At 50.1% G+C, this 20,906-nt stretch overlaps 8 protein-coding genes across 8 annotated transcripts; 2 read left to right on the top strand and 6 right to left on the bottom strand.

The window, feature by feature from the left end:
- Window positions 1–439: 439 nt before the first annotated feature.
- PV05_09848 (uncharacterized protein) lies at window positions 440–1,529 on the bottom strand (the record flags this gene model as incomplete). Its single annotated transcript, XM_013456226.1, has 5 exons — window positions 440–604; window positions 670–1,066; window positions 1,135–1,209; window positions 1,272–1,351; window positions 1,410–1,529. The coding sequence occupies 5 exons, from the start codon at window positions 1,527–1,529 to the stop codon at window positions 440–442; spliced, it is 837 nt and encodes a 278-aa protein (XP_013311680.1).
- An 881-nt stretch (window positions 1,530–2,410) lies between these two features.
- Window positions 2,411–4,222, top strand: PV05_09847 (uncharacterized protein; the record flags this gene model as incomplete). Its single annotated transcript, XM_013456225.1, has 6 exons — window positions 2,411–2,976; window positions 3,041–3,158; window positions 3,216–3,708; window positions 3,768–3,885; window positions 3,947–4,052; window positions 4,115–4,222. 6 exons carry the CDS (start codon window positions 2,411–2,413, stop codon window positions 4,220–4,222), a joined length of 1,509 nt encoding a protein of 502 aa, XP_013311679.1.
- A 261-nt stretch (window positions 4,223–4,483) lies between these two features.
- Window positions 4,484–5,134, bottom strand: PV05_09846 (uncharacterized protein; the record flags this gene model as incomplete). The annotated part of the gene is made up of 2 exons (XM_013456224.1): window positions 4,484–4,850; window positions 4,953–5,134. The coding sequence occupies 2 exons, from the start codon at window positions 5,132–5,134 to the stop codon at window positions 4,484–4,486; spliced, it is 549 nt and encodes a 182-aa protein (XP_013311678.1).
- A 5,492-nt stretch (window positions 5,135–10,626) lies between these two features.
- On the bottom strand, window positions 10,627–12,198 carry PV05_09845 (uncharacterized protein; the record flags this gene model as incomplete). Its single annotated transcript, XM_013456223.1, has 2 exons — window positions 10,627–11,223; window positions 11,281–12,198. 2 exons carry the CDS (start codon window positions 12,196–12,198, stop codon window positions 10,627–10,629), a joined length of 1,515 nt encoding a protein of 504 aa, XP_013311677.1.
- Window positions 12,199–12,771: 573 nt separating this feature from the next.
- Window positions 12,772–13,893, bottom strand: PV05_09844 (uncharacterized protein; the record flags this gene model as incomplete). Its single annotated transcript, XM_013456222.1, has 1 exon — window positions 12,772–13,893. One exon carries the CDS (start codon window positions 13,891–13,893, stop codon window positions 12,772–12,774), a length of 1,122 nt encoding a protein of 373 aa, XP_013311676.1.
- Window positions 13,894–14,811: 918 nt separating this feature from the next.
- On the bottom strand, window positions 14,812–17,340 carry PV05_09843 (uncharacterized protein; the record flags this gene model as incomplete). Its single annotated transcript, XM_013456221.1, has 2 exons — window positions 14,812–17,169; window positions 17,227–17,340. The coding sequence occupies 2 exons, from the start codon at window positions 17,338–17,340 to the stop codon at window positions 15,277–15,279; spliced, it is 2,007 nt and encodes a 668-aa protein (XP_013311675.1). The 3' UTR covers window positions 14,812–15,276.
- A 513-nt stretch (window positions 17,341–17,853) lies between these two features.
- Window positions 17,854–19,558, top strand: PV05_09842 (uncharacterized protein). Its single transcript, XM_013456220.1, has 3 exons — window positions 17,854–18,136; window positions 18,195–18,954; window positions 19,005–19,558. The coding sequence occupies exons 1-3, from the start codon at window positions 17,931–17,933 to the stop codon at window positions 19,440–19,442; spliced, it is 1,404 nt and encodes a 467-aa protein (XP_013311674.1). The 5' UTR covers window positions 17,854–17,930; the 3' UTR covers window positions 19,443–19,558.
- A 26-nt stretch (window positions 19,559–19,584) lies between these two features.
- Window positions 19,585–20,672, bottom strand: PV05_09841 (uncharacterized protein; the record flags this gene model as incomplete). Its single annotated transcript, XM_013456219.1, has 5 exons — window positions 19,585–20,013; window positions 20,076–20,157; window positions 20,220–20,297; window positions 20,364–20,508; window positions 20,567–20,672. 5 exons carry the CDS (start codon window positions 20,670–20,672, stop codon window positions 19,585–19,587), a joined length of 840 nt encoding a protein of 279 aa, XP_013311673.1.
- Window positions 20,673–20,906: the final 234 nt, after the last annotated feature.

Here is a 20,906-nt window from a genome sequence, read left to right as displayed (position 1 = left end):
AATTAGGATTCGACCGGGGAGTTCGACCTCGCATGCATTCTCCTGCCTGGGTTGCTTCACTCTCTCTGTAACCACTCAATAGTGAACCTTTTTCCAGATGAAGAGCAGAGACTTCGCCGAAACGAAACCCGTGTAGACAATACTTCGAAGAACAGAACTGGACGCAGCACAGTCCAAGCAAAATTTCGGGAAAAGACGTCAAAACGCAATGTTTCTTCGGATACACGTCCCCGTTCGGTTAAAATGCTAGCCAGTGCCTTGACCTTCTTCCGCTCGACCTTTCCAGACTATCTCGTTCTATTCCCTTCGATTCCTGTCACTAATAGCCGCCCAGCATAGCCTCCGAAAGCCATTTACTCGGGGCATGAGCCTGTTTTGTGGCCAGCTTCCCGTTCCCTCCAATAACCCCTTTACAAGAAGCCCTGTCCTCGAAAAGGCTCTATGCTTCCTCATCTGCCTTTCTGGCGCCCGTTCCAGGCGGTTTGAAAAGATGACTCAAGTCACCAACGGGAAGATAGACAGAATACTGCAGCTCGGCTGCCATCATGGCAACTGTCATGTACCAAGCCAGAGCTCCTGCCACAAAGATGAGAGCGCCGCCAGCCTTGACAGAGGACAAGCGTCAGTTCACGATACTTTGTACGGAGGAAGATATTCGGGGTAACCCACCTTTTGCAGCTGTCCAGCCATGCCATAGTCACCTGTACTGAGTTTCCAATATGCTCCACTGAGGACCCAACAACCGACAGTGACGGAAAGAAAGATCAGCACGAAGACCAAGTTGGTCCTGATGGACAGGACCAAGAATGTCAAAATGGCAAACCCCCAGACAACCAGGTACAGGGCGATGACAGCGTTGAACCCTGTCGAGAGTGCGCCGGCAGGACTGCTGTCGGCAGAGGTGTATGGCGCCGCGAGATTCAACGTAGGTAGCTGCAACATGCCAAAGCTCAACCAGAAGACTGCCAGCACACCACACGCCATCATAGGGAAGAAATTACCCATAATCCACTCGAAGACGCAGGTCAACAGGAGAAGGACTGGGCCAACGAAGAAGAAAATCCCCCTGTTTGATTTAAATGAGTGAGTGAGTGAGTGTGTCTACGGACTCAGGGGATTCCGGTGAGCACTTACACAACTGGCGTAAGTCCACTCGCTCCTCCCCAGCCCATCAAGACCATGGAAAAGGTCATGGCAGAGATGACGAAGCTAGACCATATGTTGTTAGGAAGGCAAGAATAAAATCCACTACCTTTCTTTTGGAAGCTCACCCAATGAATCCCAGGGGCGTAGGGTTGGCGAACCGCTTGATGTTGTCCCCAGCGCGAACAACCTTGGGAGTTAAATAGAGCTGTATATTTGTCCTGGCTTAGTATGCGGCTCTTCTGAAAGGTCAAGTCTGTCCATACCTTTTCGAAGAGCTCAGGGCTCATAGAGACAGCTCCAGCAGACGGGGCATGCGTCAGTGTGGGTTCATGCCGAAGGGTGTCAGCTCCGTGCAAAACGGAGTGCTCTGGTGAGTTGTCCATCATCGTCGACTTGAAATATACTAATGTTAGAGATAGTTGAATAATAACACAGTCCCGAAAGGAGAATCAATATGGGGGGAGGAAGATCCCTTCACACTCGGCGTGGAGGATGCTTTTTATACTGTAGCCTCAAGGGTTCACACCTGACCGCACTGGGCCTTGATACCCTGTGTGTTGAGGTATCTTTCCCGATGAGTCAATCGTCAGCTTCCGAAATTGACATCGGGAGTAACAAGGCGAAGGCAGAGCCTGTATGAGAGCCGATCATTCTCTCGCCCTGCACCACTCTCGGTCTTTGCGCCAAGGCACAAAGTCAGGGGAATAGAGTTGCGCCGAGTCCTTCAACAGATGTGGCACGCGTCCAAGACCATGGCCAAGTCAAGACGCTAGCGAGTATCTGTGAATGTCGATCGCCACTGTTCCGAAATCTGGGGTCCCGAAGCAGGGGGAGGAAAAGGGCGGAGAAGCGAGGTACTCGGACCGGGAAGACTGACCACTGTTTCAATAAAGGAACAAGGGAATGGTGGAGTCCGTCGGCACATTTGATGCTCGTGCGACTCGCGCGTGCTGATGCTCTCCAATAAAGCCACCAAGCGTGCGATGAAGGCAGATGTGCGACTCGCACGTGGTCACCAGACAGCGTTTCCTACAGCAGGATGTAGGCGGGAGATCCATATCTCTATGATCCAGTTGCGTCAATAGATCATCTCTGACCAGTATCTCCTTCCACATTGGCATTCCTGCGATTCGGTGAAGTGAGAGTTTCCCCAACATGTATATAAAAACGTCCTAGAGCCCCGTTGACGCAAGGTCCATCGCAAGCCTTTATCGACCCCGTCCCGTCTTCATTTGTCCAAAGCCTCGTAACACTACGTCAAAGAATGAATCAGTCCCTGAATCAGTCCTTGCAAGAAGGCCTGCGGGTTCTGCGGGCCAACTTGCCCAGTCTACTTGTTGGCTTGATACTCGTCTATCTCGTGGTCAACAAATACCGGAGACAGCTGAACTCCATCCCTGGCCCATTCGTCGCCGGATTCACCGACTTATGGCGTTTCTTTGATGCACTCTTTGCCAATCCTCACGAAACTCACATCAAACTTCACCGACAGACAGGCTCGAGCCTCGTCCGCATCGGCCCTCGCACAGTCTCGGTGGCCGACCCTGCCTTGATCCCCAAGATCTATGGTTTGAACTCCGGGTTCACCAAAACAAAATTCTATACTTTGCATATGCTGTCCTATCATGGACAGTTTACCCCTAGTCTGTTCACCACGCTCGATGAGACTTACCACTCCAAATACAAGAGACCAATCGCAAATGCTTACAGTATGTCCAACTTGGTTGACTTCGAGCCACTCATCGACTCCACGAGCGCCCTCTTCATGTCGAGACTGGACGAATTCGTCGCGTCCAAAGAAACCTTCAATTTTGGACAATGGCTGCAGATGTATGCGTTTGATGTCATGTGTGTATTGTCCTTGCCTCCCCTTGTCACTCCAATGGTTGCTAAGTAATATCGCACCTAGTGGCGAGATCGTCTTCAGCACGAAACTGGGATTCTTGGAGACACGATCGGATGTAGATGGGATCATGGCGGATATCCGTACCAAGGTCTTCTACGGCGGCAGTGTTCGTCTCCTTCCTCTCTGTCTACCTCCGTGGCGCGCTAAACTTCCTGTGTAATAGGTCGGTCAGATTCCTACTGTGGACAAATTCATCACCAAGAGCCCTCTTTTCCTGGCGCTTGTTCCAACTCATCCCATTGTGAATTTCACCGTGGAGAGGATGAAGGAGCGGCTCGCCGTCAAAGCCCAGGGCGTGGAGGACAAGAGGCGAGACTTTCTGACGAGATGTTTCGAGGCTCAGTCCAAGTATCCGGATCTCGTGACCGACAAGATCATTCGCATGTACAACATTGACAACGTCTTGGCCGGAAGTGACACCACAGGCATATCTTTCAGATCCGTGAGTACAGCACTACCGACGATGGTCTTATCACCGGTTGGTTTGCTGACTGTGTCCGAGGTCTTCTACTATCTTATGAAGTCTCCAGACTGCCTGAAAAAGGTTGTGGAAGAAATCGACCAAGCGGACAAAGCTGGAAATCTGAGCGAGTTCGTCACTTGGAAAGAGTCAAACAACTTGCCATACTTACAGGCATGCATCAAGGAAGCTCTGAGTAGGGTGATGTCCTGCACTAGTTGTACGTTTCCAAGCGCTAAGTATGCCCCGTTCTAGGAATGCATCCGGCTGTTGGCTTGCTCCTTGAACGATATGTACCAAAGGGAGGAATAGAGCTTGCAGGAAAGTACATCCCCGAAGGCACAATTGTTGGAGTGAATCCTTGGGTGGCCGCGTAAGTGATATCAGACCGATCTTTGTTTCCTGGCCTCTCTTGCTTACAAAAAGACGAACAGACGAAACAGAGACGTGTACGGGTCCGATGCAGATTCATTCAGGCCGGAACGGTGGCTGGAAGCTTCGACGGAACAGCTAGCAGCGATGGATCGCGCAAGTCTTACGGTAAGTTGTCGTTGTGTGATCCAGCTCGCATTAACTTACGGAGTAATTAATGCCTTGATCAGTTCGGCCACGGCGCCCGCTCATGCATTGGCAAGAACATCTCCATGCTTGAGATAGCCAAACTTGTGCCGCAGCTCTTGCGCCACTACGAGGTGCGTTCCAACTGCTAATACACGTGGAAAGGTCTGGCTGACAGCAGTTTGTGTTACAAGTTCACCTTTCCCACGCCGGATCACCAGTGGAAGGTTTGTGGAGGCTGGTTTGTTGGACAAGATGAGTTTTTGGTCAGGCTCAGGAAACGCAATTGATGGGATAACTAATACTCTGTCCGTCGCGATGAAATGTCAATACAGTGAAAACCATGTGATCCACTTTTCCCCCCTGCTTGTAGAGATAAGTATGTTGGTGTCCAAGACGATTTCTCCGAAGCCTCAGAAACCCTCAGGCAGCTCCTTCCTCTCGCCAATGTCCTTTCTCGTTTTCAACGCCTTCACGTCAGCAGGCGACGACCCTTCCTCACCATTGGGCAGCGCCTTGGATAGAATATACTCCGACCATTCGTCGGGATCAAAGTCTGTACCCATGGGATTCATATCATATTTCGGCCCCGCCATGAAGTCATTGGCTTCATTCACATCATCAAAGTTATCCACCTGCAGCTCAATCTTGTTCCCGTCCGGATCGCGGAAGTACATGCTCGTCGTCGGGCCATGATTCACTGTCCATAGCGGGAGAATGGGCTTCTCGCAGGTTTTCAGAAAGAAATATTGCTGCGCAAGCGCCGTGAGTGTCGAATAGCTGAACGCAATATGATCAAGACCGGCGTACGTGGTGCCTGTGGGTTTTGGGACGGCATCTGGCGAACAGATAAGTGCAATTCGATGATGCTCATCGTCGTACGCCATGAACGTCAAGACTGGGTCGACGTGGACGACATGGGCATTGAGCAGATTGCAGTAGAACTGCGTCATCGGCTTGTAGTTCTCTGGCGTGGTCCACAAGACAACATGAGCAAGTGATCTCGGGGTCTGACGGATGACTTTGCCCTTCGGAGGCAGGTCTTGGACTGCTGAGGGCGCCATTTCTTGCCCAATGACCTAGAGCAAGGCTGACCAACATCGGGCTGGGAGTCAAAAGCCGAACCAGTTAAGTACTTGTGTAGTATATATATCTTCCTGGAGGAGCGCCAGATCATCATGCTTAAAGCCTCCGCGGACACAGGTCTGGCCGGACGCGAGACGGCGGTACAGTCATGTGGTCAATCGATCTCGTACAAAAAATGGTTCGAACAGGGATCTCGGTCTCTGAGTATGGAATTATGCACAAGATGTCACTGAGTGCTTCCTGGCTCGCTGGATACTAGTAGTTGTACTCGTAAACATTCCTGGTTGATCGGACTCACCTAGTCTTGAACTTGTCCACGAACGATGCGAACCTGCGAATTGCCATCGTTTGGTCAGGATATCTCTGGAAAGTCGTATGCTTTTGCTCGCATTGGTGCCCAAACGCGGTTTAGATTGCAGTCGAAGTGCATGATTGGCCCTGAAGGCGACCTCCACTTTTGACTAATTCCCGCGATCACAAGTACAATTTCTAATCTGTCAGTCCTGCAGTCTCTCGAGTTCCACAGGAAGTGGTCGTGGGTTCCGGCTGGGATAAGTACTGATCGCTAGTATGGAAACTGTAAGTGTTAGCAATGAACTCAGCCAGTGCTGTTGTTGTGTTACGCACGCACAAAAGCACTTGCTGGTGCCATCCTTTGCAACTTGGTACTTATACAGCCGGCCGGGCGTGACTGATCAGAAGAACTCAGTACAGTAGTAGATGATGTGTGTATGTACTGGTGATACTGTACCAGGTAGATGAGGTGCTAGTAAGTACTCCTAGTAGTACTAGTAGTAGCCTAGTACTGCCTTAGCACTGCTTATCGCACCTTCGACATTGTCAGTACTTATATCGACAATGTGACTGCTCAATTGAGCATCTTTTCATCGTGAAAACCACAAGCGAAGTGGCTTGGGAAACTCCACAGGTGGTCCTCTTAAGATGCACAGCGCAATCAGCAACCGACAATCGAAAAGTCCCTCCCTCTGCTTCGATATGATCTTGTAATACGAAAACAAGGAGGGCTCGGAGGCTTCGACCAAACTGAATTAGCAACAGCTTGAACTCGAGTCTATCAAGACCTTAAATCTGGGCCTCGCAACCTGAACTTACCAGCCTCCACGTTTTCAACTTTGCCAAGGTTGAGGATCGCTACCGCAACGCACGGGCACGGACGTCGATCATGCAGGGTGTCCTGGCCCTAGACTCCATCCAGTGCGTTTTATGCTGCATTTTGTCAACGGATCGCGGTGTTGGGGGTGAAGGAAAATTGGCCCTTGAAAGCAAGTTTGCACCCTGAGATCTCCCTACCCTTGCAAGATTATCGATCTAATGATGATTCTTACCGCTATGCGATGCCAGCTCGAGCCAGGAATGAGCTGAGCCTAGGCTGAGTCCGCGCTGAAGGTGCTACAAAGGGCGGCGCTCGTGCTGGCTGGGACTGTCTCGATTTCAAGCGCAGTCAGAGCCCCTGAACTACTATAGTAGCTCGATTGAACTCGATATGAATCGGGTTGAACTAGCACTAATATAATAGTAAGTACTACTACGGCCCCTATAGTAATCAATAGTTGATTGCTAGGAAAATCAGCGGCCCCTAACTAATTAGGGGGTTAGGGGTTAAGTAGTAAGTAAGGATCAAGGATCACGGATTAAAGATTAAAGATTAAGGAGAAATATTAGATCCTTAATATAGAATATACGAAGGTTTCGAATCTAGTACTTTCGTCTTTTTAAATTTTTCATTATTCTAAAGTCTAACGCTAAAAAATCTAATCTTTAATTATAGAGGAATAACTATATTAACTTAACTATAAAGACTTTAGTAGTATTATTATTGTTGCTTCTAAGAGTCCTTCGCTAAATTAGCTAAGACTTCTTAGAGATATAGTGGATAATTACTAAAATGCTTAATGGTTTTCGATCCCTTCTTAGATAATTCTCTAATGCTTCTTTAATATATTATATATAACTATTAAAGAATTTTTCTATATAGTACTATTACTACTATTAATATAATTCTAAAAAAAGATATAGGGGTTCGAATCTAGCCTTTATAACTTAATTTTTTCTTTCTTTTTTAAAAGTCTAATACTAAAGTTATTAAATAGTTAGTTTATAAAGGAAGGACTATATTAACTTGGCTATATAGGTTTTAATATTAGTCCTTAATAGTGATTCTATTCTATTCTATCCTGATAGTATATACTATCCTTAAAAAAGGATCTAGTCGTCGCCTAAAAGGATACTTAAACTTATACTTAATCGATACTTTATTAATGAAGAATAATAAAGATAGTAGGAAAACGATATAATAAACTAAGAATTTACAATGATTCGATATATTTTATTAGTTGTCTTAGTATAGACGCGTGTACTAAATGTACTAAAAAGGAATGATAAGGACTTTAAAAGACTAGGTATTTTAATTTCGTTGCTCCGGATATATTGGAGCTTACGTTGCCGTCCCTAGCCCTCGCCTATTCCTTATTACAATCACTACCTAAGTAGATTATCTTTAGTTAAGGCTTTAGTTAAGGCCGCCTAGAATAAGAGAAAACTCATTGTTAGGTAATGACCCTTCGTTATTCGATTTTAGCGCGGCATCTATATTTGATGTACGCCTCTATATATTAGGGTTAAATACTAAATAACTATATTTAATATACAGATACTATATATTTATCGATTTAAAATATATAGGATAGACACTATAGTAGAAAAATAGTAGTATAGTAATACTAGTTAGATAGTAGTATCCGTCTAGAAATTCGATGCCAAGCAGCTATAAACCGAAAATGCTGAAAGTTAAGGGCTGAAGGCCGACGTCGAATACGCTTCAAGCTGACCTAGGGCGAAGATGGGCTACGTGTAGTCGTGCGCTGACACCCTCGCTGTAGCGATGGCTGCCGTAGAAGGATTGTTGTATATATTGGACCAGCTGCCTAAGGGAACGAGCCCTCAATACCGTACGCCTGAGCCCTACGTGGATGGGTGTTGCTAATATCGTCGGTAGGCCGACCAAATTGGCTTTGAGTGACTTGATTCTACCAGGCGTGTTGGTTCCATGGGTGGAGACTTTAGACTTGCTTCGACATTAAGATTTACTCTCATCTGTTACTGCAATTTTCGTTCTGCTCCTCTAGTCTACAAATAGCGATGGTAAGGCAGATATATCATGCTTAATAAGTACCAAATTCAGTTGGGCTGCCGGTCCTCAAGAAAAATAATGACCCTGAAACCGACGATACCCTCTAGAATAACTAAGCGTACACAATTAATTATTTATCTTTATGCATAACTAGTCTCCGAGCTTATGAGCTAGTGTCTGTTTAAACTGCGTGCTCAGTTACAACTCGGGCCTATATTTCTTACCAAGGGTATGGAGGCGATATATCCTATATAGCATCGCTATCTAGTACCTATAGAAGACCTATCTATTACACTCCTTTGTCGTTTCTATAGACTTATAGTACTCTCTTATATCGAAGGAGTTATACTCGACAATAGTAAAGAGAAGACTCTTGTCCTTACTAATAGGGGCGTCTTGGGATATAACTCGAAGATATTCTAATCCCTATAAGGGGAATACTCGAAGGAGTTCCGTATCCTATAGGGTCCGCGGTGCTTTAAAACGCCGTAGGTCTCTCGATATCTTGATGGGTGAGCACTGAGAGTTCGGAAGTGTAGAATTCTTATAAGAAGTTCTCTATACTGATGGGCTATAACAGCTAAATTGTTGTTTTATTTTGCCTAGCGTTCCACTACCCTAACTATCTAAGTCCTAATAGCGTCGTCCAGCGTCCGCTTATTAATCCACGCGCGGCAGTCTTCCTAGGGTAGCGCCAACGGGGACGAGCCCATTGTGCTAGCCCATGCGTTTTGTCGAGCACTCGTGACCTAGCTTTTTAAAGGGAAGCTATCCCGAGTGTATTGATAGGCTATAAGGAGCAGCTACTCTAGTATAATTGGCTATATCTCTTGTGGCTCGAAATTCTATCCTATAGGAGTAACTGAGTATAGGGGTTCGACTTCTCTTAGGGCTCCCGGTGGTAAAGGCACCTTCTGTAGGGCTTGACTGTTCTAAGGAAAGTGTATGATGAAGTCTCGAAGTAACCTGGAACGTAAATCATGGTGCCTAGATTGCCCCTGAACTTGCCGGGCTGGCCTCGAGACTGCGCGAAGTTGTCAAGGAGAAACATTTAAGTATATGACGACGGGTGATGGTGGACGGAGTGGTAGCCCCTGCTCTGGGGAACATTTCGATCTAGAACGTGATGAATCAGATTCTGTTACAACAACTATGATCGACGCGACTTTCTACTAGTCATCGACTCGGCTATCAGGTTGTGAAGCCACTGGGTTGACCATCAATGCTGTGTGAGCATGGGCCAGCTTCCAGATGCTAATGTACGGTACGACGGAAAGATGAGGAGGAGAGATATTTTTGCTACTGGGAAAACGATTCCTGGTGTAGTCACACAGGATTTCTAGTGGCGAGGATTTGTACCCTGTACCAGTAGATCGCAAACCTCTTCTACCACACACATGTCAGCCTTGTCTAACCCTCCAAGCGACTGTCTTCGTGGCTCGATCGTTCAATGTCCTTTAGATTCATCGCGTCCTAGATGATGCACACACTAGAGATAAGAGACATTAGCCAGCCAGTTATCAATCCGACCAACTAGTCCTGTACGGAGCAGTGCACCAAATGTAGTTGCCGCGCTAAAGTTGAATGACGCAGGATCACAGCTTGACGATGGATTTTTTCTTGCTCTAGGCAGCCTTAACTAAAGTCTTAACTAAAGATAATCTACTTTAGGCGACTTAGTGATAAAGAATAGGCGAGAGTTAGGGGCGGAGAAACGAGCTTCGATATCTCTGGGGACCGTTCTTCGAATTATAGCTTAACGATAAATTTTTTCTTACTTTAGGTAGTCTTAACTAAAGTCTTAACTAAAGATAATCTACTTTAAGTAACTTAGTGATAAAGAATAAACAAGAGTTAGAGACGAAGGAACGAGCTCCGATATCTCCGGGGACCGTTCTCCGGAGCAACGGAAAAGAAAATAAATGGTCTTTTGACGTCCTCGTCATTCAACTTTAGCGCGGCAACTACATTTGGTGCACGTCTCCGTAGTGTGCCCGCAAATGCTCAGTTCCGATATCAGTATCCACTTCGCGCTCCTTTCCGTCGTCTATGGCCGCACCACTCACGATACGCCAATGGCTCCTTGTCGACTATCTCTCTAACCAGTCCAGTTGGTCACACAATACGATCCCCTTTGGCTTGCAAAGCCGAGAGACTACTAGCGTTCAGACCCTTGACACACCAATGGAGAGTCACATGATTGATTTCCGTTTACGCCCCCTGCCTGCGACAGGCATATGCAAACCAGGTCTTGGAATTCGAGAAATAATGACCATTCGTTGAGCTTGTCATAAAAAAACAATTTGAGTCTATTGCGGTTCAAGACTCGCGTGGCTTCAAAACCACCTCGCACTTCTTCGCCGCCGGGAACAGCAGCCAAAAGTCCTTGACATCCATATCCTTGGGGTCGTACAGCGGGGACAAGCCTATTTCGAAATTGCGCACCAGCATGGCCACGACCAGCCGCATCTCCATGTACGAGATGTGCTGGCCGGGGCAGGCGCGCGCCCCCAGGCCAAACGGCATGAGGCACCGCTTCATTGAGTCAGTCTCGTTGAACCATCGCTCTGGCTTGAACTGCTCCGGCTCATGGAAGACCTCGGGCTTTCTCTGGATGGAGTACGCCTGGACGCCGATGACGGTTCCTTCCGGCAGCCATTTGCCTTCGACCGTGGCGCCGCCTGGAGGGACGACGCGTTCCAAGTGCGACGGCGCAGCCGGGTAGAGCCTCAGGGCCTCCTTGATGATGGCGTTGAGGTACGGCCATGTCTCGGCGTCCGCGAGCGCAGGAACCTGCGACGGGTCGGGAAAATGGGCACGCACTTCGTCGTACAGCTTCTTCTGCAGGTCTTTCTTTCTTGCCAGTTCCCAGGTCAGGAACGAGAGTGAGATGCTGGTCGTGTCGGTGCCGGCGAACTATGTCTCGGGTCAAAAAAGGGGCATGCAAATCTTACCGGAGGGAATACTACTTACATAAACTGTCGCAATGTCCGACGTGATACACCCGCGAGGAAGCGGCTGGCCGTTGGCGTCGCGATGGTCGATATACGCGCCGACGATTGTCTTGAGATATTCCGGACTCAGCTTGCCACCGTGGGTCCTGGCATACTCCATTTGCTCGTTAATGACCACGTCCGAGTGAGAGCAGAGTCTGGCCTCGCCGGCAATGTGGTGCTGCCACTGCTTGTTGGGGATTCTCTTGGCCACCATCCACACCCACTTGGACAGGTATCCGCGCGGCGGGAACGTCATGACCACAGCGTCAAGATCGTCGATGAATGGGTGGCTAAGGCCCGTCTTCATGAGGCCGAAGCCGCGCCCAAATGTGGTAGATCCGACAATGTCAAGAGCCAGGTACCGATACACACACATGATGTCGACGACCTGGTTCGCCCGCTGGTGCATGAGATTGAGAAACCCCTTGATGTGTTCGTTGATCTCCGGCAGATGCTCCATGACGCTCGTCTTGCTCGTCAACCGCGCGGTGATCCTTTTGCGCTCGGAGTGCTCCCTGTTCTCGAGGAGAGTGAAGACTGAATTCCAGCCGAGGAAACAAAAGGATTTGTACCATTGACTCTTGGTGAACTTGGTGCCGACGCCGTAGCAGATTTTCATCGACTCCTCCGAATTGACGGCGAGCTTGTTAGGACCGATCCGCACGATCGACCCATATTTTCTGAAGCAATCTTCGAGGGCCGGACATTTGCGGTAGTTGTACAGTTGCCAGAGGAGCCAGAGGTCAGTCACCTTCGCGAGTGCGGGCCCAGGGACCCTGGCGAGGGGCGAGAAGTAAGCCGTATGAATGACGGACGCGAGCTTCACAAACACGAGGATGGCAACAAGGAGCCCCAGCCCAGTGGCTGGTTGAATATTCTGAACGTCAATAAACATGTTGTTGGTCCTGGTGAGAAACCAAGGGGAGGGTGGACGAGCGAGTCCAAGGCTATTTAGTACTGGGCTGTCCAGGACAACCTCGATTTCAGGGCCATAGTAATAGATGTTTAAACCTCACGGCTTCTCGGCCCATGCCCCTCGATCGTCTCTGACCCCCTGCTCCTAAAGCCGTAGAAGTCACTTGCCTTGTCGCCTTGGTCCGTTTCGGTTATCCTCCATTGGGACATAGGCACTCCTATTGGTCACTCGCCCTGGGCCGTCTCTCTTATCCGTCTGTATGGGGCGGGAGGAGAAAGCATGTCAAAGATAAGACCATAGAGCGAAATGGCGGAGGTAAGGTTCGCCCTAAATTGGCCTTTACTCATGTCCAACGCTCTGGTTGGCAGCTGCTTACAGAGGTGCGCTTCCGTATCATGACATGGAGCGATGCTTCTTTAAGGCCCTATAAGCAGGGACCGCATCACCATAATCAAGATCTGCATGTGAGAAAAGCACTTTGTGTGTGAACGCCTGGATCAAGAACTCGAACATCAAACCGCAAAAATTCCTCATTCAGAAGGATGGCACCGCTTAATTTCTATATGCCTGTTCAAACTCCTTGCTGAAGGGGTAATCGATATAACCCTCCTCTGCCTTTGCCGTGTAGAACGTATTCCTGTCGTAGGCCTCCAGGTCAATGCCATGCTTGACCCGGAACGGCAGATCAGGCGTCGAGATGAAGTACCGACCAAACACAATGGCCACGTCCCTGTCTGGGAAAAGCTCGTCTACGGTGTTCCTAGCCGACTCCGGGGTGAATCCACCGGCGATCAGAACCGGGCTCGTCCCATCCCACGCGTTGACGGCGAAATCAATCTTGTGGGTGGGCTCTACGTCGGCGTTGCCAGAGACGCGCGACTCAACCACGTGTATATATGCCAGTTTCAGCGCCTGGAGACCGTGGATGAAATGCGTAAATTGAGGGATGGGGTCCCTCATACCCATCCCCTGGAATGTGCTGAAAGGACTTAGCCTGATTCCCACCCGCTCAGCTCCAATAGCATCGACCACAGCTTGTGTTACCTCGAGGCCTAACCGTGATCGATTTTCGATCGACCCGCCGTAACGGTCGGTGCGGGTGTTGCTGACGTCCTGCAAAAACTGATCAACGAGGTAGCCGTTTGCGGCGTGGATCTCGACCCCATCAAATCCTGCTTCAATTGCATTCTTCGCAGCCACGGTATACTCTGCAACGAACGACTCGATCTCGGCGATGGTCAGTTCCTCGGGAGTTTCGGCCCCTTCGGCAACAGGTATGGGACTGGGCGCGGAAAGTTTGATGCCCTTCTGTTTTGTGGCCGCTGCATCTGCGACTCGGCCGAGCGTCCAAAGCTGGAGGACGATATAGGAACCCTTCTGATGGACTGCGTCGGTGATTTTGCACCACGCATCGACTTGATCGCGGTTCCAGATCCCAGGAACGTTGTTGTAAATTCCGGCGGATTCGGAGATCAGGGTCGCTTCCGAGATGATCAAGGTGCCTGGGACCGAGGCGCGCTGTTGATAGTATTCAGACACAAATGGCAGTGGTACATGCGAGTCGTCTGCGCGGAATCTTGTCAAAGGTGCCATTATCATGCGGTGCTGCAGCTTCATCGAGCCGATCGTGAGAGGCTCAAAAAGCTTTGAACTCGACGCCCCAACGGAACCCATGGTGATGTTTGTAGAGGGTTAACCAGGACTGCTTGCGCTTAACTGACGAGGAGCGGCTTGACGACCTTGAGCTTGATGTAGAGAGAGAAGTGGAACAGAGGTACCTACAGGCTACTGCAGCCGACAATTCATATCTCCTGGCGACACATTAGAGGCTATAGGCCCACATTTCTTCGGCTATAGACGATGGGCCTGAGCGGTCGCCCTGGGTTATATGATTGGTGTATGGCTTGTCCCTTGTTTACTATTCCAGTCAGCACAACTAGAGGAAAAAGGCACTGTGCTTGTTCCAAATTCATAGCTTATTCCTACTAATGACGGCTTCGTCCTCCACGAATGCAGAGGATGAGGGCTCAAGCCGCGAATAGCTCTGCGATCTAGAGCATGTGTGCCGTTCACGCTACAGTAAGCGAGCCACGTCGCCCTCGTCCGTTGCTGTGCTCCGTCGCCTTCGTCCGTGTTGCAGTTATAGGCGATATTATTGCTTGTCAAGTTCTGATTACAAGCAGAACCCCCTCCTTATGCGCCCTGATACTGCTAGCCCAGTTAAGTAGTCTGTCGTTTCACAATATAACGATAGTGTAGTGGTGATAGTGGTGGTGGTGGGTCCTCGACAGACGCTGGCTACCATGGTAGAGCCTTCTCGGCGAGCTGCGTGCCCAGGGAATTACATAGTATTGCCACCAACAGGCGGAGTCCTAGGTATACACCCATCTTGTTAGTGCTGCAAGTATGATCAGGGTCCTTATGTATATGTGATACGCTTGTTGTATCCCTGTTTGTGGGCTATATAACTACTATGTACTCGTATTGGCCTCTTCGAGCGGAGAGTGATAAGTAATCTTGTAACGCCAACGCAGTTTGAATATCTGTAGTCAACTACATACCATGTACGGCTTCCTACCACAGAAAAGGAGTGCGATTCGTTGTGTACAGTAAGCCCCGTGCTTTCAATGCAAAGACAGTGTCCACGCCCCGGGAAGGTTACAGCGGATCCATTCGTCTCGAAGAGGCACCCCGGTATGGAGAAAGAGCGCTTGCTTCTCCTTCGTGCTTGTTGCCATTTGCTTCAGCTCCGCTGAGCCTATCCACTCGGCGGAAATGAAAACGCTAGCAGGCTCAAGGTCGGTCATCCCGATTTTGGCCAGTCAGAGGATTTTCGTGAATGCCTTGATGATTCCGCTCAGCAACGTCATGGTGGCTCGGGGGTGTCCAACCCAGTACCCCAGACTACGGTTTGGAAAAAATGGTTACGTGATGCAACTTTTGAAAGGCCCACTCCGACCGAGACTGGAGGTTGAGCTACAGTCAACCATTCCCATCTCCAAGGTTCCATGCAACAAAATCGACTGTGAAATTTGGGAGTTGCGTTCGCACTGGTGTTCATGCTCCAACGCTGTCCGTAAAGTCCATACCGAAATTAAACTCGGCGTTCCAATCGTTAGGCATGACGGTCCATGCGGTATTCCAGTCACTTTCCGTCGTGGTCGTATAGGTGTTAAAGAAGGGCATAAAATTCAGGTCGCCAGATATATCAGTTGTGTCGTCAAGGTCGTCTGGGGATACCGAGTGACCCAGCCATGTCTGCGTCAATGAATTGATCTCCTTCAACTGCAAAAAGTCGGCGTATTCCTTCTTTACTGTGCCCCAAAGTCGATCGAATTCCTCAAGGCAGAGAGTTGCGGCAGGCCATCTCTCTGCAATCGTCGAGAACAGTCGCGAGAAACAGAGGGCGTAATCTTCGACCTCTTCCGATGTGTACAAATGCGCAATGTCTGCTTTGCAACTCTGCAACACTTTGAGGAAGACCACGGCGGAGGAGAAGGTGTGGTAGCAAGGGTGAAAGACGTATTTAATTTTGCCAAACTCGGTATTGGCCTGTTCCCAGTAACCCGTCGCAACCTTCACCCCCGCTTCGAATGCCTTTATCAAATTTCGTCGGGGAGGGCTCTTTAGCCTTGGTGACGGTCCATACATCAGGACCAAGATATAGTGATATGCAATGTCGGTATACAATGAGATCTCGTCCCACTGTAACTTAACTAAAGGGTCGTCCTGATTCTGTGCTGCCGATTGGTGAACCTCGTGTCGCCATTGAGAAATGCGTTTATCAACGTCAATCAGCCACTGGTCTAGTGACATGGAATCCGTCGGTAAGGGTTCGTCTTGATAGAGGATAGATATGATTTCAGACTCGATTTGACGGAAAAGCCAAATTCGGCGAGAAACAAATTTCACTTTTGGCCCTGTAGTAGCAATTCCATGTTGGTGAACCGCGCGGTCGTCATATTCGGTCGGGAAGGGCACGTTGATGTACTTGTTTAGAGTCCTGATAGGTCTTTGAAAGCCTGCGCTCACCGCCACTTCCATTTCCCAGGCGCACCAGAAAATCCGTCGACGGAGATCCTTACTTGCAACATCGATTGCTCCGTCCGGAAGATCCTTGTGCAATCCCATGTCGAAACATGCCTCGCTCGAGACGCCGGTCAACAGCCAAAGGTTGGCTACACTGGGGTTGAGGAACGTATACTGGATAAGTAACAGGAGCGCTTGAAGACCAGACAGATCGTTGGAGAGGACAGCTGGCACTTGTAACATGGCCTTCTTGAATAAGCCAGTGGCGAGGCCATGAGCATGTGCCTGTTTATTCCGTGCGGCGGTAGACAAGGAAATGGCCATGATCAGACTGACAATATAGATGTCTCGAGCCTCCGCATGACTCTCTGGTATCGGCCTGTCGCAGCCATCGGGGAATATAGCACTGAACGCTTGCTCGACATCCGAAACGTGGTAGAAGGGGTATTGATGAATGATGCGGGTGATGTACGTGCTGAACAGGAATCGGGCCACTTGAACAGGCACCGAGGTCGGTGACAGATGGGAGGGTTGTTGATTGAGGATTGTCCGTGGATTATTCTCGTCCAGATCCGACAGGCTGAATGAATCTTTGGCAGATGGAACCTTGGTGGGCGCCACCACGCAACCGGCGAGCCGAGTATGTTGCGTCAAGCCAAGGAAGGACGTCGTGGTATCGAGAAGGGCGTGACTAATCCCGCCACTCAAAGACGGCCCATCAGCCCGCGAGTGTTGGTAGAGACTCTCCGCTGATCGTAGTGAACAGGGAGAAGACGTGACGCTAGATTCCAGAGCAGCAATCCGTTCCTCCAGATATCTCACGATGCTGCGTGGCGCAGTGGATTTTGCCGCCGAGTTCCAGGCAACACAAGATGCTCCTGCCGCCAGGCATGACGAGCATGACGGCGAAATGGCATCGCACTTTCCCAGAACATGGTCAGATAAACCTGGGTGAAGGGCGTGGGGGATCTAGCTTACAGTGATTTTTCGGTGCCGACATCTGGCACATGTGAGAGCACGCCGACGAACACGCTGGGTTTTGATCATCGGTGTGTTGTTATGTTCGCAGGTACCTGGGATGCTGATTTCCATTGTGTTTTGCGAGAATGGCGTGGAGCCAGGGACCTGGGGACAGTCACTAGAGGGTGGCCGACTGTTTGATTAAAGTTGATATAGTTGTTCTAGGCTTGCCAGATGATGGCACGCGGGGCTCACGGGGAATTCTGGCAGCAGTCACTGGCCAGCCACCGGCAGCGAGGGTGAAGAGGTGTCAGATGGCAATCCCCCAAGCCGATTGGAAGGCCTGCCCGTTTATCTTTGCGAGCGGGCTTCATTGCATTGAGTTCAATGAGACAAGTACCAGGTGCTGTAGGGTGGCCCTGGCATCCAATGGCAAGCCTCACCATCGTGGGGCCTGTCTTCCTCGAGTCCCCCAGGTGCCCGCCGAGAGAGGCTAGTGGCCCGTGGGCTGTGGTGCTAATGTTTTTGCTAATGTTTAGTCCTATCGTGATGTCGGGCCATATCAGTGACGGGTTCCCGTCTCCTCTCTGCCCAGACCAGATCTCAGCAACTTATGCCTGCCGGCAGCAGCATCAGTGTGGTTGGATTTTTCCTCTTGATTCCGCGCCCCTCCCTTCTCGAACAGCGCCAATGGCGAAACCGAGAACACCAGTCGAGTCGAAATGAGCCCGAACTCGGGGTACGCTGTCGATGGCGATGATGTCGGTTCGTGGGAAGCAGACCTGGTCCAGCTGCTTCCTGCCTGCAAACGCTGCCGCACTGCCCGAAAGCGATGTGATACTCGTCTTCCAGCGTGTGCCAATTGCACCCGCTCAGGCGCCGAATGCAACTTCCTCGACCACATCACCCAAGAGCTACTGCCGCGAAAGTAAGGTTCCAGGGCCCTAAAATTCCATGCAGGATCGATCGGGTTTGACCATTCGCAGGTACATCGCCTCCATGCTGAACCACTTGAAATCCTTGCAAGCAGCGCGAAACAAGCAATTTGATACTGTTAGCACAGAAGACACCGTTCCCGTCTCAACCGACAATGGATATCATTTCGTTCAAGCTCGCGGAGGCTTCAGATATCTCGGCAGCAATGCTCTCCTCGCGGCACGACCAGACTTCCTGTCTGTTCCGGGTGCGGGTCCAGCATCAACGGCCACCAGGCTTGAATTCCCCCCTGTGGCCTCATTGGCGGGCCTCGTTGACAGCCAGTGGCATCAAGTCCTGGTTGGTAGGTACGTGCAAGTCTTGCACAAAATGTATCCAGTCATCGATGCCAATCAGCCGTGTCTACAACAACCTCCTGGCCCCTCAAGCAACCTCTCTACGTTCGAATCGTTTCTGTCTAAGATGGTGTGCTCCATTGCGTGCCATTGCTTACCGGGAAACGACAACAGCTTGGTCCTCTTATCCGACGCGCTATATGCAGAAGCTTTGGTCTCTCTCGAAAGCATAACGACTGACCAGGATGTCGAAGCCCTGCAGGCTATCCTTCTCCTGGCTCTGCGAAGCTTGTTCGATGCACAGAAAGGCAATATTGGTCAACAGGTCACGTTCGCACAGCGCCTGCTGACCGAGTTGGGGTCCCGCGACGTCGAAGACGCCAGAGCCACGTTGCAGCGGTTGCAATGTGCGGTCTATTGCATAGGGAGCGAGGCCGCGACTGTCCTGGATAGGCCGCCAGCAGTTATAGCTCCAGTCAGTGGAACCCTGGTCTACACTTTGATGGTGCTCATTCTTAAGTCTAGGACTACAAATCTTCTTTCAGCACGACTAACGAGAACATGTTTCTGTGCTCGCTGTATCCAACGAAATCGGGGTCGCAGAGTGAAAAGTCCCTTGATGGGATCAAAGAGTCTTTACAAACCGAGTTCGAAGCGGTCGAGTACTCGCCTTGCCTTCTCGCGAAGATGTGCCAAAGCGTGTTCCTGAGAAGACCGACTGTTGAGTCAGCCATGGACCTGCTGGCGTGTTATTGCCAGGAAGATATGGTGCTGGACGCGTTTACTCCGCACTGGGCATACAAAGCAGGCATCTTCATTTTGCAAGATAGTACTTCGGGCCAGCGAACTCTCAAAGGGCATGTTCTTGCCTGCACGGTTCTGGACAGATGTGCCATCAAGTGGCCAAACGCGAGGGTTCTTCGCCAGGTCTTGCAAGATCATGCCATGTCGCAAGAGCGGTGAAGCGCTCTTAGCCGTGATTCTACTTGGGAAATACAACACGACCCTTCCTAGAATTGACCTCAGACGTTATAAGTGGCACTGTCTTTCTCCAGGGCTGGCCCTCTGTACAATCTCTGTCTGCTGCTCTTGAATGTTCCATTCCTCATTTCCTCCCGCATGTCATTCCTCCATCAACCGCGTATTCCCCGCCGGTGATAAAGGAAGAAGCAGGGCTGAGTAGTAGCGCCACCACTCCTTTGAGGTCCTCCCGTCTTCCCATTCGCTTCAATGGAATCGCCTCGTTGAAATCGATCCATAGCTGAGGATCGGTACTTGCCTGGTCAACGACCATCTCCGTCGCGATGAAGCCAGGCGCAATAGCGTTGACACGAATATCGTGCTCGGCCAGCTCCACGGCAAGATTCGTCGTCAAGGCCGAGATGGCGCCTTTCGATGCGCTATAAATGGACATACAGCGCGAAGTAGTGTAGATGTGCGATGCAGAAGATGAGACCAGCACAATGCTGCCACCGCTTTTCTGTTCCTTCATGGCTTTGGCAGTGAGCTGCGCGATGAAAAAGCTTCCCAGGATCTAGAATGTCATGTCATTAGGAACGTCTGTAGTGTGTCTGGTGGCAAACTTTGACTCCTTACATTGACGTTGACGGTTCTGACGCTGTCATCCCACGTGTGATCCAGAAAGGGCTTGTCAATGCATATCCCTGCAGCGGAAACGCTGAATAGAGTGCATCAGCGAGCCAGAACCATTGGCAGTATTGTGGAACGTCCGAGGCTTACCAGTTGTTTATCTGTCCGAATTCGGTCTTGATTTTGTCAACCACTTCCGTCAACTGAGGCAGGTTGGTCACGTCGGCCCTGCGGATGTGGTGTCAGCTACAGTACTGTACACCCAAGCCCGGATTCAGCGGGGACTGATTTTACTGGTAGTATTTGGCACGGATCCCAAAACGCTCCTCCAGTTCTTTTATGTCCTCGGGCGGGTTTGGAAGGACGTCGAGTAGCGCGACATCGCTGCCCAGCTCTGCTGCGACTCTCGCAAGCGACAAGCCAATGCCCCGACCAGCACCTGTCAACCCGTTATCCATCCTGCACAGATTGGACGGCCAGGTAACATCTCGTCTTACCTGTAAGCACTGTGACCTTGTTTTTCAGAGTGAGCAAGTCCAACAGCGTGCGTGTCTTGTGGTAGAGTGCATCTTGTGCAACCACGTCGGCTATAGAAGGCGCCATTCCCTCGGGTCAGATGTCGTGAACAAAGGGGACAGTTTTATCTCTGGGTTGGATCAATCTTCGCAACAAATGGCCGAGTACTATATGGTATGTTCCCTTCAAGCATCCTTGGGGGTTTCGACATTGTTTGTAAGAGATACTGTAAACGCCCTCGACCGCGCAGTCCCATCCAACTTTTCCCTCGGCCGCAGTTATCTCTGTACCTTTTTTTCTCCAACGGACCTGGGCGACACT

Source organism: Exophiala xenobiotica, assembly GCF_000835505.1.
Source record: "Exophiala xenobiotica strain CBS 118157 unplaced genomic scaffold supercont1.6, whole genome shotgun sequence".
NCBI lineage: Eukaryota > Fungi > Ascomycota > Eurotiomycetes > Chaetothyriales > Herpotrichiellaceae > Exophiala > Exophiala xenobiotica.
The sequence above is the reverse complement of the archived record's forward strand: the minus strand, read 5'-3'. Positions and strand labels throughout refer to the sequence as shown.

Coding starts and splice junctions, on each gene's coding strand:
- PV05_09842 (XM_013456220.1), top strand. CDS start 17,931: ATGAGCCCGAACTCGGGGTACGCTGTCGATGGCGATGATGTCGGTTCG. Junction 18,137..18,194: donor CAAGAGCTACTGCCGCGAAA/GTAAGGTTCCAG, acceptor GACCATTCGCAG/GTACATCGCCTCCATGCTGA. Junction 18,955..19,004: donor CGCCAGCAGTTATAGCTCCA/GTCAGTGGAACC, acceptor TCTTAAGTCTAG/GACTACAAATCTTCTTTCAG.